The sequence below is a fragment of the Ascidiella aspersa genome, chromosome 3 (genome assembly GCF_963924565.1).
Source record: "Ascidiella aspersa chromosome 3, kaAscAspe10.2, whole genome shotgun sequence".
Lineage (NCBI taxonomy): Eukaryota > Metazoa > Chordata > Ascidiacea > Phlebobranchia > Ascidiidae > Ascidiella > Ascidiella aspersa.
In genome coordinates, this window is record NC_139449.1 from 26,026,575 (window position 1) to 26,046,671 (window position 20,097).

At 35.4% G+C, this 20,097-nt stretch overlaps 2 protein-coding genes across 2 annotated transcripts; both read right to left on the bottom strand.

The window, feature by feature from the left end:
* On the bottom strand, nucleotides 1–5,676 carry LOC146161162 (cytosolic 5'-nucleotidase 1A-like). The gene is made up of 7 exons (XM_083383929.1): nucleotides 5,427–5,676; nucleotides 4,383–4,550; nucleotides 3,986–4,115; nucleotides 3,791–3,913; nucleotides 1,957–2,126; nucleotides 1,228–1,389; nucleotides 1–651 (listed from the first exon to the last, which is right to left on the bottom strand). The coding sequence occupies exons 1-7, from the start codon at nucleotides 5,598–5,600 to the stop codon at nucleotides 445–447; spliced, it is 1,134 nt and encodes a 377-aa protein (XP_083240055.1). The 5' UTR covers nucleotides 5,601–5,676; the 3' UTR covers nucleotides 1–444.
* A 458-nt stretch (nucleotides 5,677–6,134) lies between these two features.
* LOC146161163 (uncharacterized) lies at nucleotides 6,135–19,263 on the bottom strand. Its single transcript, XM_083383992.1, has 23 exons — nucleotides 19,129–19,263; nucleotides 18,953–19,045; nucleotides 18,596–18,700; nucleotides 18,115–18,276; nucleotides 17,732–17,941; nucleotides 16,996–17,168; nucleotides 16,705–16,805; nucleotides 16,473–16,587; nucleotides 16,141–16,191; nucleotides 15,831–15,944; nucleotides 15,645–15,753; nucleotides 14,873–15,295; nucleotides 13,875–14,398; nucleotides 13,441–13,630; nucleotides 12,998–13,144; nucleotides 12,578–12,769; nucleotides 12,213–12,316; nucleotides 11,904–11,997; nucleotides 11,485–11,616; nucleotides 10,735–10,853; nucleotides 9,626–9,825; nucleotides 8,237–8,613; nucleotides 6,135–7,675 (listed from the first exon to the last, which is right to left on the bottom strand). The coding sequence occupies exons 1-23, from the start codon at nucleotides 19,246–19,248 to the stop codon at nucleotides 7,277–7,279; spliced, it is 4,254 nt and encodes a 1,417-aa protein (XP_083240118.1). The 5' UTR covers nucleotides 19,249–19,263; the 3' UTR covers nucleotides 6,135–7,276.
* Nucleotides 19,264–20,097: the final 834 nt, after the last annotated feature.

Consider the following 20,097-nt stretch of genomic DNA (forward strand, 5'->3'; position numbering starts at 1 on the left):
TTTATTGGTTACCATAATACCAACAGTGGGAATACGATACAAATGTACAGTACAAATTAGTTACATGAATATAGCAACTACACAATGTTAAACAAAAACAGGTACTGCAAATAAACAATTACATCAGATTAAAGCAGTTTTAATCAATCCAAGAAGTTTAAACAAAAAGTTAAAAGCATAAAAAAACAGAAAATATACAGCATTAAAAGTGCCCTCGCGAAGGTAATGCAACGTAGCCTGATAACAAATAAAAAGCAGCAAAAATTTTCCTAAACCAATGAATGCAGCGATTGATACGAATACATATTAAAGAGAATGTGATACACGTTTTCATATATCAGGTAATAAGTACATCCTTTGTTTTATAAATAAAATTTGTTCATTTAAAACAAATGCGTATTTTAAGGATGTTTTTAAGAGAGCTGATAAAAAGAGTAAAAACAGCTAACCAGTTCCGGAGCTGGAAGAAGACTTTTGTGCAATGCCATAAGGCACATGTGCAGACTGAACACCGTGTTCTAAACCACTTTGTACATTTCTAGTTTGATCATCGAAAAATAGATGTGGTTTGATTTTCTGCAAAATGGGTCCTTTGGGTGCTCCAGCAAGAAAAAGAGCTTCGTCAATGTCCAAGCCCCACACCCGCAGTGTCTATAACAAACAAGTTAATGAAGTACTGAAAAACAAACTTACTGATCAAAGTGCTTTCATTTAACATTCACACAAATTATTTTAATGCAATTAATATATTTAAGCAATTAGCTACGTTTCGTTTAACACTTTATTTAATATGGTAACATCCGAGTTAAGTTCGCAAAAAATCGTCACAAAATCTAGGTTCGTTACATTAGACTTAATTATTTTTAGCATTTTCGGTTTTGTTGATTTATGTCTTGAATTACGTAATAATACGCATTGCACTGTATATGTAGAATCATTAAGTTCGCACCGACCACCCAAGTTCGTACAAACTGCTAAGGTTCGAAGTGCGAACTAAGCTTGGATGTTCGGTAAATCAACAAATAAACTGTTTCAAAAAGCAATAAAGGAAGAATGTTTAGCTCCAGAAACAATTTTGACAATATTTTTTGACAATGGCCACTAAGAAAATACATTAACCTATTTTTAGAATTCTTAAAATAATTAAAACAATATTGTAAGACAAAATCAAGTCAAATTGTAATAAAAATCAAAACTTCTTGGTAAAACGTGAATAACTTTACTTACACGCAGTGCGCGGAGGCCTGAGCTAGCTGCACTGCGCGCCGTAACGAGGTATGTTCGAATCGGACAATCCTCTATTAATCCTTTCTCATGAAACTTTTTCTTGATGTTTCCCAACAGCATCGCAAACTTGTGCAGCGGACCGATGTCTAAAGGTAAGTTTGCCTGTAAAAGTAATAAAAATCATGATAAATAGCCTAAATTTAAACTAAGAAAGCACCAGCGTGTCGTATTCTTTAGTAAGATATAATGAACAGTTGTCCAACTAAGTGCCAACTGAGAAGTGAGAATAAATAGAATTCATGAACTAAAAATATATAGATTTTGTACAAAAATAAATTACTTGTTAAATATATATCAGATACAATTTTGGTATATGCCAGATAAAATACTTGATGTTTGCGAGCGAAGTTAAAAATGGATCACTTTAAATACAGAAAAGCATTTTGAAAATAAAAAAACACGTTAGGTGACATTAATTGTCATGGGCGTGGACGACATATGTGCGAGTCCGACAATTGATATCATTCTATGCCTAAAACAACGCTAAAAGTTCCACGTTACTTTGTATGTAGTTCCGCAATTACACAGACCAACATGTGCGACAAAAAACGTTGAATTTGATAAAAAAGTTAAGTCACGTCGCCTTACTCCGCATATTGCCTGAATAAATTCGTAGATCATGTGGTAAATGTTTGACATAAATTACGCTGAAAAGTTATTTTAAAATACCTTATTAGCTTCATTTTCAAAAAACTTTTCAAGTCCATATTCCTTGGCGATTACTTCGGATTCGTCAGAAAACAATACGGCGTCACCATCGAACGCAATTCTTAGTTCCGTGCATGACTGAGAATAATCGTCGCCGCCGGCCGACCCGAACATTCTGGCAGAAGCAATCCCTGTTATTCAGAAAAAGCAAATTCAGACAAAGCTTACTGCAAACAAATTTGTATTTAGAATCACAACTACTTTATAAACTATACGATTTTGTATTTTATTTGCATCACAATACGTATCTTTATAAAATCTAAATGCGGCAAACAGAAACAAAAACTTGATTAGTTAATAGGTGAGTAAAATTATTTCGTTAACGTTTTTAACAATATCAAATTGTATTTGTACAAATATTAATTTATAGTGCCAGGTTTTTGCGAATGCATATTGTCAAACAACAAGTTTCAGAATTTTCCAAAAAGCGAAACTTTAAAGCTACGCTTCAGATTAATTGGACCAAATTTGCTTGGTGTCTATTTTTAGCAACTTTTAAACCATCGTAGTACACGTGATTCTATTTAGTTGATGAAAATTCTATCATACAAAGGGTAAGCTATAATGTACCGGTTAAAAACATTTGAAGATCTGCAACGCCGTATCTTTACAAAGTTTAGATGCGCAAAACGTAAAACGTATTAGGCCAGAACGGTAGTATAGGTTTCATTAAAAGTGGTGAAATATGAACATATTCATGTAATTTAATTGCAAAATTGATTCCGACTTTATAAACGCCTATCCAGATGTAAGGCCTAATTGAGACTGGTGAAAAGTGAACTATACATCAATCCTATTTAATTACAAAATGCATTCCGAATTCATTAACGCCTATTGGTACATGAAATGTAAATGAAAGACATATAATTATATATTTATAATCAGCCTTAAGACGAAATAAAAATCTTTGAACAACAATCGGTTTGAAACTTGGTTCATGACTGTTGTATACAAGTTTGGGTGTCGTCGTGCACCACATAGTCAGACACATTATTGATTTTAGAGAGTTAATTTAAAGTTGCATACGTGCCAATGGTTTGATGAATGTTCAATGTAACACAAAAGAAAAATTTAAAAAAGATATAGCAAAGCTTAATTAGTGACATATCACAGCATGACAATACACTGGGTTTGAGATACGCGTAGTGACCGTTTCCGTTTTATCGCACTGTGTAGTGCTGTACCTTTACGTAACTGTTATACGCAGGACCTTTGCGTAACCGTTATACGCAGGAGTGCAGGACCTTTGCAACCGTTATAGACAGTGTAATTACTAAAGGCCGGAGGTTGAAAGATTGCGATCTGACCTGGCCTTTTATTAACCTCCTCCCTCAAGTAGCCTTAAACGCATATGTATGAAATGCCAAGGGAAAACGTATTTGTTAAGGCCGGGTATGGTTACTATATTAGACATTAAAGGTAATCAATGGCAATAGATTAGCCACTCAAGCTGTTAATCACTGTCAATTCCCAGCAAAACAACAGGAATTGTGTAACGTGGTAACTAAAAAAGACGCAATTCTGCCTTGTTTAATGTTTATTATGTCATACCACCAATCTGTGGCTCTATTTATTGTAATATAATATGGATTTGGACAACAAACCGAAAACAAATATTGATTTTGGGAAACACTAAACATTATACTAAAAAAAAATATATATATTTTTATACAGTAATTGTTTTTTAAATTGGGTTTTATTTTTTTTACGAAATTCTGCAAAGTGACTGATTTTCTACTGAGTGGTGCCCAATGTCTGTACTTTTCTGTGCAGAAACTGGAGTTTTTTAAAGTACCTTGGTTTAAGGCCTCAATGACACTGCATTCGTCTGCTGATAGATAGAGATCAGTATCATATGCAGACAGATATCCAATCACGCTTTTGCCAGCAGTGAGACAAACCCGTTCTATTGTCAGTTCTGCAATAAAAAAAAAATAGATCGTAAAGTTACAGGGATATCTACCAAAAACATGTCATTCTTAATTCTTACTATGATAGTTGATAGAATTTATCAAAGACACTCCGATCTGTGCAGATTGGTTGCTCATTAGAACGACGTCAAACAGGTGCTTCTCTTTTGGATCCAGCTCAAGAAGTTTAAGGTTAATGCAGGCTAAAGCCTATAAAATGTTTATAGTGTTAGCAATGGATGCGTTTTGTGCATTAATTAGTTTCATATAGTGTATTATTCTTAACAACAATAAGGTTCTTTCAAAAATTAGCAAAAGTAAATTAGGTATTTATTAAGACAACATAAGCTACTACATTACAGATTTATGTTTAAAGGATTTGGGTACATGGTTAAAAATGGCAATTTTCTAAAGGAAGTTTATATCAATATTGTTGCAAGAATCACTTTATTGCTAAACAGGATTCCAAAAAATTACCTGCACAAATGGAAAGGCACTCCCAGGCTTGAATGGTTCATTTTCCCTGTTAATTATGTAATCAATATATGGTGCAAGGCCTTGTTCTTGGTATATTTTTCTCTCTTCGGCTAGATCAAAAAGTGCTCTTGAAGATATTGCAATTATAATTGCAGTTGCCGGCTTTGGCTGAAAAACAATTGAATTTAAATTATAAAAAAATGTTGAAAGTTTTGTTGTATATTTCTGAATGACCCATTATACCCGTTTTGCACTTGGTATATTACCATTCACTAAATGTGCCCTGATTTCCCATTATACTTGCGCAGTGATTCTTAAACCAGGGTGGTGCGGCACTGTAGGATGCCATTTTTAACTCTCAAGGGTGCTGAGAGATTTTTTAATTCTTTAGGATTCCAATTTTTGCTCTATAGGTAAGGTTCTTCATACAATTTTGCCAATAATTAAAAAGGTTAATTATTAACCTTGTTGGACAGTTAATGTGCTGTTTCAATCTCGTACTTAGATCTGCCATACTTTTCAGACTGGCCACCGAACATTAAAACATTTGGTTTTTGTTCCGATCAAAAATGTATTTGTAGTTGTATTCCATAACCCAGCTTCAAATGAATCATTACTTTAAAAAAAAAGTACCCTGTTACAACATAAATTATTTCAAACCTATATATATATTAGATAAAAACAGCTATATATACAACATTAAGAAAAAGTACAAAGAAGATAAGCAGACATTTGTTTTGGTAATGTATAACTAAACTGTTTGCTAGTTAGTGTACATAATAAAAGTCAAATAAACCCAGGTAAACTGTCCTTTGCAACACAAAACAAATTAAAGCCAACTTGTAGTGGCTATTGCATTTTTTATTCACTATGTAAAGCAATAAACTAAAACGAAATTATCAGTTATAAATAATGCATGTTTACTCCTCGTGCTTATTATTTCTTTGGTTGAATGAAATAACAAGTCAAAAATGCCTTAGGTTAAACTGCATTTGATTTGTTTTTATTTTTGAACAGAAAAACAAACAAAAAGTCAGTACTTACTATATCCCACCTACGCGTGGCTACTGGACTCAAAGGACGATTTACTCGCTCCATCTTTTTCACACCAAGTAATGTAGTAAAGTTACAGTTGATTTGCTGCAATTCCTGTGCGATTTCCGGCTCGTCATCGTTATTCGACATGCTGGCAGTCGGTGGTATAATTTTGACTGACATAATGCTGATTAATGCCTCTAACGAAATCGTGCCTAGGGCTGCCGATATAGTAAGGTTCGTGCAGCACTCACTGAAAAGCAAATATTACGGTCACGCCTCAAGCCTACTGTACACACAAAAGCGCGGGACCGACAGCTACTACGTACCCCAAGTTAAAAGTAACCTGTTACAGTTCTGCTGGAGTGTAAGGTGCTGCGTTTCCTCGCAAGTGGTAAGCACTATAGAATATTCCAGTGCAACGGGCGGAAATTCACGATAAATATCCTATGTGACAAGATAAATGATGAAACCGTCGCTGCAAATGGCGCTCGTCAACACTTCCATCTGCGGTTATCGACCGTGCAAGGTAAGGCATCACTCTTCCTTGCACTTAACAGCACAGCAATGCTAATAAACTCTGTAAGAGAACAGGTTTTAAACACATTAGTTTCTGCAATCTAGTCTATATCTAAACTACTTTTACCAAACATTTTAAAGACTAACTACCTGGGAATTTTGATTTAACACGCGGTGTATCACAACGTTGTAAGGCGAATGTGTTATATTTCATTACAAAACTGAAACAAAAATTGAACTGTCACAAACATTCATCTGTATACTGACAAGAGCAGCATCGGGGTTGAGAAGTGTAATTAAATTTAGTAGTTTTAATAAACAGCACTGCGGATGCAGTAATTGTTCGAGTGTTTCGAGAAGGAATATAAACCCAAACATATCTTAGGAACAGTATGACAATTCGAAATAACTGTTTTAACGCTATGTGATAAAATACAAATGGAATTGTGCTTTTGTTATTAAACAAAGCAGAGTTACACAAACACAAGTAAAACTACCGCACACCAAAAAGGATTGTTAAGCGTTAATACACCTCAAAATACGGCTTTGGAGAAAAAGCCTGAGACAAAATTTCAGTACAAATTCGAACAGGATTTATAATAATTGCACGCAACAGGCAACTGATTTTCTATGGAGCTAATTGATTGTTTAGCTTTTTAAGAAATGGACGCTTACCGACCGTATATTTTTACATATTTAGCAACAATTACAAAATGTACATAAAGCGTCAACCGCTTTCATCAAACGATTTCTGTATAATTAGGTTTTCCATCAAACGATTTCTGTATAATTAGGTAAAAAGATAGAGGGGAAACTGATTTAGGAATAACACAGAAAGCACCAATGTGAACTTAAACGGAAATATTTCGTAAACTTAAGAACAAAAACGCAATATGGAAGCTTATCGGTTTACGACATTCAAAGTTGAACCAAAACACGAGACAAATAAGTCATTATAAACATTTAGTTATTTGTAAACTTATTACTTCGCATCACACAATAAACATAGCCTTCCTTACAAAAAATTGAAAATTGTATATTAACAGAGAAGATAGCGTTAATTTCAATTGACGTCGTACCACCAAAATTATTTAAGTGAGAAGATGTTTTTGGCACACATAACGCTGCGGAACAAACTCTAGATGCATACAATTGTTACAGTGATACACGAAAGCTTGGTACGCATTTTGAACAACGTCAATAACGTCAACCTGTTATTGCAAAATCAAATCAAACGCAATGACCGGGAAAACGGCTTGAGGTTCAAAATCGATTGCTGTTTCAGGTTTCGAAATCGCTTGTTTTCTCTCGAGTCTTGCATGTAATAATACCGGAAAAGTTTAATCGAGCTCATCAATATCAGTGCAGGTGGTGGCGAGTTCGTGACCATTAAAGTGTTTTTCGTGAAAGCCGCAATCTCCGTTTGCGATGCGATTTTTGGTTGTCTGCACGTCGGTGGGGCTTTCCGCGTCCGATTTACCGAAGGACCCGAATTCGAAGCACTCGTCCACTGAGCAACCGCTCGACGGGCTGCTATTGGCCGATTCTGACTTCCCCATGGCAACCGGCTTCGTCTTGGCTTGTTCTTCGAGCGGAGAGCCGATTTCTATCCAGTCGTCTGGGGACCCAACCTCAGGGTAGATGTCGACGTTGTTGTGACTGGAATGGGCTTTGGAAACCAGCACCGTTTTCCTCAGGCAATCTGCCTCGCCGCCGGGGTGGACGTCTTGCTCTTGATCCTAGGTTACGATATTTGACAGTGAATTGATCGATATAACAGTTTGTTTAAGTAGATTTAGAATCGACGCTTGACTAAATGACGAAAAGTTAAAGTTTATGCTTTAACAGTTTCTTGTTAAATGTAACTTGAATTTTTGTAAGTACCAATGAATCTTGCTGAAGAAAATTATTCTTAATTTTACTCATTTTGTTGCTTTAATAATTTTGTTTATAATACACTGGCAACGACATAAAGTAAACGATAAACAGTAGGTAATATTATATGAAAGAAAATACAGCAGTTGAGTTTAGAAAAAAATATTGTTAAATTAACTTTAAAATCGCGTAAATACTAGCCAATGCGTTAAATTTAATAAAGAAAGGAGAAAAATGAAATAAGCTATGGCTGCCAGGCATAACGTATAACCTAGTATTGCTCATACAGCAGTTTACAATAGATATCTGTCTTGCAATTGAAAGATATGCCATTATCGTCATGAAGGCGTCTGTCTTGTGTAGGACGTCGAAACGGGAAAATGTTTATACTTTCTTAAAACTAGCGATCGCAATTCAATACTTACGCTGGAAGAACTCTGTTGCGCCCAGTCGCTGTCCTCGTTCAAAATCATGCAGTCGCTCGCCTCCGGTGAGAGGAGACAGGAGCGCTCGAGGCTCTCATCAGGAGGATCGGAACAATGCTGAAGAGTAGGAGGAGGAGCAAGACACAGGGAAGGATTCTTCTTATCCTTCGGCTGAGTCGAATCGGGCATCAGCAAGTTTGGAAGCACGTTGGTCTGCGGCGAAGCGCGGCTCTGCTTGGCGATGTCGCCGACATCACAAACAGGAGTTTGAGGAATTTCGCACGAGTCTGTATGCACTTGTAGGTCTTCCTCGGTTATTGCGTCTTGGTCTTCCGTTGCGTCGGATGCGATGGATGGGGCCAAGCTGTTATCAGTGCCTGAAGAAACAAAGCGCAAACGATTATGTGTCTGCATTATTTACGGAAAGTACCATGTGTATGTCTAATGTTCTTGCACAGGTTTAAGAAATTTCAACAAAAAATGTTACTTGTCTTAAAGCTTGCATCTATGCCGTGTCATACCTCAGCTTTCAATACACAGCTTTTGAAGTTAAATGCAATAAACTGCTACTGTATAGATGCAAAATTTGAGTTACCGATACTTGAGAACCTCATAAATATTAAATTACTCGAAATATATAGCAAGCAAACACGCCAAGGCTTGGATAACACGTATGCCAAAAAATAGGGTGGACTCTTTTTGATGTAGGTTTTAAAATTCTTAAAAAAACAAAAAAACAATTGGAGTAATGGATCATAAGGTTCGCATTGCGCTTTTTAAAGTGTGATTTCAATGTAACATCCGTCTTGCATGAATTCGCGTTTGTTTTATGCGCGTCTTGTTTTTTTAGTAATAAGCAGGACCAAAAAGCGTACTGTGCGTTCCTTCAAGTCTTGGACTAAAATGGCGTTTCGTCATAGACGATGTTGTCTTGTTCATTTACATTGTTTCGTTGGTTTTTTCACCTTATGTTTGGTTAAACAAAAAGATGACCCCCCAAAAGTCATAGGTACACAACTACACAAGTCAGAAAGCAAAACCAAAAAACTTTTTTTAGAAAGCAGACAAACACGCAAAAAATGTGTCTCAGAAGCTACATTAAAATAACGACGTCCTTCGCATTTTATTCCGATACTGATACCCCATATTACGCGCAGAAGTAGATACCAAATGATGTCATTAATGTAATTTAAAAAGCAGTACAAAAAAAATTCGTTCTGTATTTAAAGGCGTTCTGTTTTCAAGGCTATTGAGCTAAAATTACCATAGCACTAAAAAAGCTGAATTGTCCTTGATTGGTAATTTACCAGATTTGTTAATTAACTAGCCTTTTAAGATGAAAAACAATAGCGAATCACTGCTAAAATACACTTCACAATTTTGGCTCACCAGTGTCCAGAAATTCTGGCGATGTTTTGTCGTCGGGCGACGAAGGCGGCGATTCGAGTGCGCAGTCGACCGCGACCTTCTCCAGGCACTCGAGCGTGAAGAGCTTGTAGGTGTGCAGCAGAAGACCGGGAAAGCTGGCGGTGAAGTAGCTGGAGACACTCGGGTGTTCTTCCCTATCCGCGTCCAATGTGCACTGCGCACTAAAAAGCAAAAGTCAACTTTTAATATGTTTGGTTTGGTTGTTTCACCGAGAGTTTGGGGAGCGTGCTTCCCTATAGTTAAAAATTGTTTTTGCGTTTTGGGATTTACATAACACATATTGAAGATGCCTTTTTCTGTTAATGGCGAATGAGAAAACTTGTATGGTTTACTCGATTTAACCAAACAGTCATAAGGTCCTCCCAAAAGTGAAAAGCCGTAGCCATAAACTGCTATAAACCATTGGAGCCTGCATTCAAGTCATAAAAGCAAAGAGGAAATGTTGAGAATCACCGTCCGAAATCGTAATTGTTTTAACTGCTCAAAAATATTATTGATACCTATTGCAACAAGTGATAATTTCTTATTTTATGCTGCCTAACTATCAACACCCTCGATTTGTTTGCCTTGGAAGTTTATTATGATATTGTGTCTGTTCATAACTGGTAGGCGGTGCATTTTTGCTGGTCTATTTCAATTTTGTTTGGGGGCGAATACAAGTTTGTTCGAACATATGTTACTCTATATAGCTATTAATTTATATGCGATATAAAATACCTTTGGTCCAATTCCTGCTTCCCAAAACACCTGTTGGTGTTAAAGTACAGGTTTTTAATTAGGATTAAATTGCATTTTTTCTTTGTGTGAACTATTTTGCCGCAACAGCTTATTTTTGCCCGTAAAAGTAAGAACGATAGATAGTTTGAAATGATGGCTGAAAGTGGGGATAGTTTGAAATGATGGCTGAAAGTGGGGGGCGAGGTAAATATGTTTGGTGAAAGTAAGTGAATCACGAGTTTAAAAATGAGTGAATCACAAGTTAAACATTGTCACGAATGGCTAGTCACAGGCGTACCGCGATAAACAGCACACTTATACGCTGAAATCACTTAACAACGCAGGATACTCACTAGAGGTCATCGTTGTGTGCGCAGTCGTAGAGCAAAGTGAGCAGACCTCGGACACTGACCCTGTAAATGTCCGCGATGTTCGTCAGCTTTTCCTGGTTCGCATAACTCGACATAATTGCCTGTGTAATCAAAACATTCGATAAAGGAATAAGCGAAACGTTGTTTAGAAACAGTATATTAGAAAGGTACCGAACAAAAATTGCACAAAAGGTCCTTGCTATGTTATAACTTATTTAATTGTAATTGGTTTATGATCTTGCCGTTATGAATGTATAAGTACATAAAGATAATAGCGCAATGTTGTACCGACAATTGATCCTATGTTAAAACTTATGTAGTTACTGCATCATACACATTAATGGATATACTCGAAATGGATATACTTTGTAATGGTCTACTCTAAATTATAGGCTCGGGACATTAGCCAAATCACATAACAGCGAACTCATACACAGTTACAACTTACAAATCACCGCTTGAGGGCATTTTCTTCACGTTTGCCAAAAATAAACTGCGAGACAAAATGTTGACAGGACTGTAATTATATTGTGATCTTCTGTTGTTGAATCTGATAATTATGGGGAAAACTTACGCCTAAATCGTTACAAAACTGAAGTAAACAATATGCCAAGATCCTACGGACAAAAACCAAAGCAAAACGCAAAAAAACTATCATTGTCAAGAAGAAGAGCCCCCTGTTAATAAATTTAAACAAAATATACAAAATGAAGATTAAAACTTTGATAATACCAGTTCAACAGGCTTTAGTTGGTGCATGATCGTCGATCCGTTAACTGTGCTGCTGGACAGAGCCGTTTCCGTCAGGGCCATAACAAACTTCTCTTTCTTTTCACTGCTCCAGAAAAATGGATGTGCAACAACCTGAGATAAGTTAAGCCTTCTTAATTCAAACATTTTTAAGGAGCGACGGCGAAAGTAAACAATAATGCAACGAGAAAAGGGCTATCATATATACAAGTTTAGTGTTATATACTAATTTGAAGTAATTTCAATATGCTTTCGTAGCAGTTTGATGGAGTAATCAAATAGGGGTAGCATCAAAGTAAAGAGGCTGACAAAAACATGTAAAAAATGATATTATGGTATGAACACCAATGTATATTTTGTTTTCAAGGGTTAGAGTGGTAACAATAAGTTTGATAACTTACATCCTCCATAGTTATTCGCTTCTCCGATTCCTTTACGATCATGTTTCGAATTAGATGATGGGCAAATGGGTCAGTTATAGATTTCAAATTGTATCTGCAAAAAAGTTAGCGACATTCTTTAAGGTTTTTGAATAGAAGAATGTTGGGAGCAGTTTTAAACATAGAATGACTACTATGTATAAAAATAAAATACTACCGTTAAATGGAAAATGCTACTTACCGAGAATACACATCCTTACAGTAAAAAAATTCTATATGATATTAAAAAAAAATCGTTTTAGTTAATTGCCTAATATAGTGTTAACTTACGCTCCACGGTTGATGTTACTGATGCATACTCCTGGCACTGTGTTAGGATCTCCGAAAGGGTGATTGCCTTCAGTCAGAATGTAATAGAACACCATTCCAAGTGACTACAAAATAAAACTTGGTTTACAAAGTTGTTTTACCGAAGAGATAAATTTGTTTAAGAATCAATTTCAAAAGATATTATTAGCAGTGCGAGGTTATATACACAATAAGGTTTAAAACACAATTAAGCATAGGATAAAATCAGAAAACGCTTTTTATGTAATACTCAATAAACAAGTCCCACATAAATAACAAATAAAAAAACAAGCATATTAAAATGTAATCACACCAGTTCCAATAGATATCACATTAAAAATCATTACCGCCACATCAGTTGTTTCAGAGAAAGTCTGTTTCTCATCAGAATCGCTTGATAAAACTTCATGGGCCATCCAACAAACTGAAGCAGAAGTTGGGCCAAGAGTGTGTTTTTGATTCGACGATGTTTGTCGACAGTGAATGCCATAATCAGCCAGACGTAGTTGACCATCGGAGCAGAGCAGCACATTGTTGGGCTGGAAATTTATACCATGTAAGGTTTGTGTTGTCTGATAACGGCAATCATGTAAAGTTGGGCAAACATTAATTTTTACAAGACTAGAGAAATAGGAACTTATGAAGTCAAATTTAGAAAATGCACTAAATAATACACTCACTAAATGCTTAAAATCCATGAAAGTCACACTTACAAAAGCAAGTCTATTACCATTTGCTAGTTTTTTGTTAACTATTAAAGCACAAACCTTGATTGCCATGTGCAAAACGTTGTTTTTGTGCAAGTGACACAAACCCACGGCCAGTTGATGACAAAGCACTTCTGGTGCTGAAGTTAGTGTTGCCATTTTTCTTCGAAATATTTGCTCCAAGTTAAACTCCCCAACGGTTTGTACCTAACAACAAAACACTGGAGATTCATGTTTATCAACAAAGAACAACACTGTAAATGACAAGAGTGATTGAACCCATGTTGACTTCTTGCTCTAATAATTAGGAAATAAAAAGTGTTAAAAAAGGGGATAATTGTTAAAATAAAGCAAATTGATAACCCACTTTTTAGTATAGTTACAATTTACATTTTAGACAACTTAATGTGATTATCAGAAAATTGGCTTCGGGATTTTTAAACATGAAATTATGTTAAAGCTATTATAGAAACAAACTTAACAACCAATGTACAAAGTTTTACCAGAAAGCACTGAGTTTTATCCTTGATAGCAGCAAGGTAATTGGTGAGGCCAGTACATTCAGGAATATCCACCAGCCGGTCGGTGAGATCTTTTTGTGCAAGTAATGGAGCTCGTTTTGGGTTGATACGTTTTACTGCAACTTCCTGACCCTCATCGGTTATGCTCAGAAAAACACTGCTGAAGTCTGGCCTGGGTAAAGATAAAGCATTTTAACAATACTACCTTAAATAGAGAGCTGTGAAGAACGAAGTATGGTATGTGTGCTGACTGACATAAATAGGCTAAATTTCAGATTGTGACGAATTACATTCAAGTTCACCAAGACTGTTTTACAAAGTAATAATTATAATTCTAGCCAAATGAAAAGAAAAGAAAAATATGAAAGACAAAATATGAAAAGAAAAAAAATCAAGGTTAAAATTTTTAAACCAACCCTGTGCCGATAAGAAGGTGCTTCTGATTGTCACAAATGTAAACTGTGTGTTCCTTATTTGAAGAGTCCAGCCACGTCAAACCTTTCAGGTCCTTTGTATCCATTTCGGACAAATCTTCAAAGCGGGGAGCCCAGCGAGGTGAAACGGGTATCCAAGGTATGTCACTATCCAAGTCACCAAAGCCATTGGTGGTGGAGTTGCAATTAATCATTTCTCCACCATTTAACGGGTTAGTCCTGTATGTCTCTGAGAGCAAAGGCTCATCGGGACTGAGACAAGTTCGTTTCAAGTTACTCATGGTTGGACGCTTGTTGCCGTTGTGCTTCAGAGGTTGAGAATCCCTCTTGTTGGTGTTCTCGTATGATACGAGTTGGTGCGAGAAGTGAACACTCTTGCGTGATCCCGAACCGATGCTGCAGTCCGATGAAGAAGAGCTCTGCCGTCGGCGACGCGCTGTTACCACAGCGACATCATTCCAGCGGTTCTGAAGGGTGATGCGTTTCAATTCCTCGGCACACATTTCCTGAAAATCACAGAACTAATAAAGCAGGCTAACAACCATTATTTACTAGCACAGTGCTCTTCAACGGTGTGCACGGTGCACCCTAGGGTGCATCAAAATATGCATGGCGTGCAACAGTACGAAAAGGTATAGGTGCATCACAAACTTTTAATAACTATTATTATTTGACATACAGGATAAAAAAAAATTGTTTGAATGCTGTTTTATGACATGCAGTAGTACTCGCAAGCAGCCTGCAGCCATAATCAAACTCTCATCTGTAAAACGTTGTCAGCTCCATTTGGTTTAATTGGCATGATGATATTAAAATGCATAGTGATTTTTTATATCACATTTTACCACAGTTTACCTTTTAAGTAAACAGGGTGCACGAGTTCGTCACAACAACTTTAAGGGTTCACCAAACCAAAAAAAGGTTGAAGCATATATTTTTCTCTTATCATTCAGAAAACTTGTTTAACATTGAATTCTCACTTGCTGTGGGGTGGTTTCTTTTTCTTCAGGCACCTTCTTGGTGTGCTGCGAAGGAGAGTGTTTTCTGTTGGCATGCTTTTTCTTGTTCTTTTTTCCTTTCGACCCTTGACTTTTTAATGATGCAGAGTGATCGTCGTGGCCGTTGGCAAGGTGTGAATCAACAGGTGCATGGCAAACAGAAGTTTTTGGGTCTAAGACTGGTTCCTCTTCATGTGCTTCATCTTGAATGTTTTTAACCAGGTCTTCTTCCAAGGTATCAGTACAATGTTCATCGCTGACGATAGCACTAACGGACTTGTTCCTTTTTCCCCTTGATTTCCTTTTGTGCTTTGGTTTTGCCGTGGCCAGTTCGGCATCGTTAAGAAGCTCGTTCTCAAACTTGCGTCTTTCTTCTTCCATTGCTGACCTTTGTCCTCTTACAATCTGCAAACAAACAAACAAACATTCTATGTTTTAACATCAGGTTTGGAAATGTTTTTGAGTGCATACCGATTTCCACTGTGTGGGGTTGAAAATCTTGGGCTAAATATGTCATTTTTCAGCTTTTAATTCTGACAATTAAAACCTTGTAAAAGTCGCACTATCACTAACGTTTAACATTGTAATAACCCAACGGTTCCTGTTTGATAGATTTTATTATTTAATTTAGCTTAATTTAAAAAAAAAAAACAGATTGCGCATGAACTTTTAGTAATAAGTTTTCTTTGAGGTTTAAAAAAATGGAATACACTTGGGCATACATCCAATATGAACACAAAGTTCAAAAACAAACCTTCAAACAACGTCTCATGTTTCTGTTTGACGAGTTTTTTACCAACAATGGTTGTCGCATGATTTCTTCAACTTCTTTGCAAAACAAAAGCTCACGGTTGGCTTTAAATCTGGAAATTTAAAACAAAATATTAGGAAATAATTTACTATAAGCCTTGGAAGCCACTACAGAATAAACCACCCTGACCTGTTGATTAAATCCAAATGTCCACATTGTATGGATCGGACCAAACATTCACCACTGAAAGGAACACCGAAATCCAGCAGCATATGTGCAAGTGACAGATTATCATCTAAGCTCCTTTACAAAACACAGATTAAAAAATCAATGGTGTGTCAATTGCAACAAGTCATTAAAGTGAGATACGAGATTAGTGGGGATAGGATTTATTTACTTAATGTTTACTTGTAAATGTTTAGCTTAAATACAAAGACCTAAATGAAAAATGTTTATTGCAGAAATGGTTAATGTAAAACAAAAATCTATTGTTTCTTACATTAAAAGAACTTTCTTTTCATAATCTGACGACACACTGCGTAGCAGAAATCTGTAAAAAACAAAACAAATGTCACACCTGTTACCAGTACCACAACTCGAGACATTACAAAATTTGGCAATAAAAAAATACCTAATTAGATGTTTACTTCAATTATTTCAGGCTTGAAAACTAGGCAAAGAAACCAACCCATTCAAGTCATTTGCAAAATAACTTTAGTCTGAGTCAAATTTTAATGTTTCTTAAATCAACAAATAACAATTTAGTACAGTATTTAGCAATTGAACACATAAGTCAGCATAATGATAGCTTGATAGGTATTTTTCTGTTACCTTGCGACACATGCATCTTGTCCAGATCTTAACTGATGCTTCAGCAGAAAGAAGATTATTTTCCAAGTATTATTTTTGTGTTCTGAATCTGTGGCCTTCATGTGGCTTCCAGTGTCTAAAAAAAACAGGCAAACAAACTATAAGCATTTTGTCAAAAGAAAAATGACCACCAGAGCAATACAAAATGGTTAAGATTTCTCAAAAATAAAAAAATTAAGTTTGAAAGCCCTACCTTCACAGGGGATTTCATATTCTAATAAACTCTTCAACAGACGACCGATTTTCCCCATATCATCAATGGTCATTGGCCTGAACTGTTCCATAAGATCTGACCTAAAAGGTATAATGGTATTGCGATATTTACTAATGGTGTTCTCGCAATATTCTGTGATTCAATCATTTAGCAGAAAATGGAAGACAAAACTGGTTCTGTTGCAAGATGATAACAAGAAAGAAGAATATAACATCCTTACATATATAAAATACCTTACAAATTAAGTTAAAAATTAAGACATGAGCTTACCGAACATTAAAGTTTCCAATTAGGATTTGGAGAATCCTCATCAAACCAACAGCAGACTGCAGAACCTCAGTCAGGGCCTTTTTTTGCAAACCTCCATGCTTCTGTTGCTGCTCTTCTGCTAACTGGCGCAAGAGCTCAGCCCAGTTGAAAAACTTTACCAGGCCATGGGCCGTCTGAGTTTAACATACAAGATGCTGTGTTTTAAAACAATAATTAACCAAAACGTTATATTTTGCCATAATGCCTTAGGTTAGCACAGTGGTTCCCTAAACTGGAAGTCATAAAAGATTGTCTGGGGCGTCGCCCAGTAGTATTTATAAAACAAAACGTTGACCAGTAAAAAGGAACAATATAAACTGAAAATTTACCGAAAAGATAAAAAATAATCGCCAATCTGGCAACTGTGCTACTAACATTTGCTTAAATCAGTCATGCTTATGACAGCACAATTACTCTTGTTTTCAATCGATAGCCAAAACAAAGCTTCGGCCTAATCGCCTTGGCAAAATTAAATACGAAGGGTGAACATTCGACCACTAAAGACTTATTTTATGACACTCAATTAAACATTTTAAACAACAATTGTATTTATAGTATGCTAAGGCTCTAGAGGGCTAAATAAATCAGGGGACCATTAGGAATATTTTATGGTCAACAGTAATTTAAAATTCAGTTTTTAAATCAACTACTATTCCATTCTTAAAAATATATTTCATATGACTTTATATTGTCTTACATCCTTCTGTCGGAGTTTGCTTAAATCCAGTAATGTTTGTGCAGTCCTGATGAAGTCCTTGCTACGGGCAATGCTGTATGCCCGGCATAGGGCATTGAGAAAGTTCTCTTCACAGAAAACAACAGCTATATGCTCTGGGCAATGAGTAGCATATACTCCAACAGTGTATACAGCCATAGGGTTGGCAAACACAGTCAGCTCACAGAAGAGCTATAAGATGAGATATAAAACAAAAACAGAACACAGTTTTTTTATTAAATTAAACATTTATGGTTAGGTGTTTTCCTTATGTTTACCATTAAAACATACTTAAAATATGTGGTATATTTGTAAAGCTTTAAAAAAAACAGTTTTCAATGGAGGTCAGTATGAGATTTACGTACAGCTTCATAGATCACACTTGGACTTGAGCTCTCAGCATTATAATCAGCCAGCACTTGAACTACAGATTTGTATGCTTGATTCTTAGGGTGATCAATATTGTGGGGATAAGCATGGTGCAATGCTTGTGAAAAAACCTCCCAGTTCTTGAACAGAACTTTGTCCTGCAAGTTTATTTCCTGATGTTAAAATTAATAAATAACAAGGCCGTTTGACGACAACTAATTATCATGTAGGAAATCAAAGTAGAAAAAAACATTAATAAGAAAACATTTTAAAAACAGTGTAGCTGTGTTAAAATGAGTACTATGTGTATTTATGTTACGAAATCTTTTTAAAATTGAAAAATATAGGTAATTAGAAAAAAATATAAGAATAGGCTGATTGTTCAATGAAATTTTCATAAAACATTTGTACTTTTATATGATGGGGATGTTAGTGATTTAAAACAACAAGTGACAGTGGCAAAAAGCTTTTTCTTACCCCAGGTTTGGCTGTATAAACCAAGCTTGCCCCTGCTTCCAAAATACATTGGACAATTTTGGCATGGCCTTGCTGAGCAGCCAAAAATAAAGCACTCTCACCTTGCTAAAATTTAAACAATAGGTTTATGTAATTATTTGTTTTTGATTCTTAAGCCTTTCAAATGTGATCATGCGATCTGTTAATACTTTTTTAAATATTAACATGTTAAACACAAAAACCTATATATAACAGTCATGCAACACAATCTTGCCGCTCAATCATATATTAGAAAAGTGTTTACTCTCAAATATAAAAACATACAGTATATACACTACAAAGTTATTTAAATTTGTTCATTTATTTGATATAACAAACCTTGCAGCGATAGTTTATATTGGCAGACTTCAGCAAAAGTTTAACCACTTCTAAATGTCCTTCATAAGCGGCAACACACAAAGCTGACATTTCCTGCAAATTTAAGGTTGATAAAGTGACTTAATGTTGTGCAAATTACCAATGTTGTACATAATTTAAATTATGCTCCAAGTTACTTTTCCATCTTTAAGGTTTCCAGTAACGTTGATATCAATTCCACCTTCAATTAATTTTGTGATCTTAGATACATTTCCTCTCTGACATTCTTTAAAAAAATCTTGTTCAGAATCACACATGTTAAAAAAGTTTTGTCTTTTCTAAAATTAGAAACAAATAAATTTGAATAAAATAGTAACAATAACATGCAAACAATGAGAATATATATAACTTGAGATTATTTCTATTTATGGACAAAGGTGCATTTTGGTATCCTATGAGAAAAAAATTTCTTCACTCAGGTATTTGATATAATATTGTTTAATATGCCCTAAGTGGAAGGTGTCAAACTGATATATAAGAATATGTTTGATATGGTCACAAATCCTGCCTTGATTGAATAACTTATAATCTTCTTTTATAATCTTCACACCAATGTATTACAAAGCTTTAAACTTGTAGGTTGGTCACTCTATAAATTACAACACCTAATATTTAAACACAGCAAAAATGTTAAGGGTGCCAACAAAACTGGATGGTTATCTTGGCAAATGTTTTGTATCAAAAAGCAAATTAGTCAGTGTTGTAATATTTTAATTTCGTAAATTGACTTTGGTGTTTGGTGCATCAAGTTTCATACTTTGTTTAAACATTGCACATGCGTTTTTTTAAAAATACCTTTAACTTTTCTCTCTTGCTTTATTTCTTAATATTGCACACATAAAAAAGACAGTTTGAAATGAAAAGGTTCAACAATTTTTTATAGTAGCAATAATTTGACTTGAACTTGGCATTGTCAATTGAAACTTGCCCAATTTGAACTCTGTATATTACTGGTAGCGTGATTGCATTCCACTGACTTGCCGCCGGAGATCTTTGGTGTGGAATGCTAGCCAAAATTATGCCAGTGACGTCATTTGGCGTGGAATAACAAGTGAATTTACAAAAACTAATTGTTGTGTTTCGCGTATAATTATTATATTGTCCTA

Excerpts from the sequence above, each read along its gene's own strand:
- LOC146161163 (XM_083383992.1), bottom strand. The coding sequence starts at position 19,248 with ATGTGTGATTCTGAACAAGATTTTTTTAAAGAATGTCAGAGAGGAAAT. Across the intron at positions 17,169-17,731 it reads GCAAACTCCGACAGAAGGAT|ACGGCCCATGGCCTGGTAAA; the intron begins GTAAGACAATAT and ends TGTTAAACTCAG. Across the intron at positions 11,617-11,903 it reads AGCGAATAACTATGGAGGAT|GTTGTTGCACATCCATTTTT; the intron begins GTAAGTTATCAA and ends AACTTATCTCAG.
- LOC146161162 (XM_083383929.1), bottom strand. The coding sequence starts at position 5,600 with ATGTCAGTCAAAATTATACCACCGACTGCCAGCATGTCGAATAACGAT. Across the intron at positions 4,551-5,426 it reads CCACGCGTAGGTGGGATATA|CCAAAGCCGGCAACTGCAAT; the intron begins GTAAGTACTGAC and ends ATTGTTTTTCAG. Across the intron at positions 4,116-4,382 it reads GTGCCTTTCCATTTGTGCAG|GCTTTAGCCTGCATTAACCT; the intron begins GTAATTTTTTGG and ends AACATTTTATAG.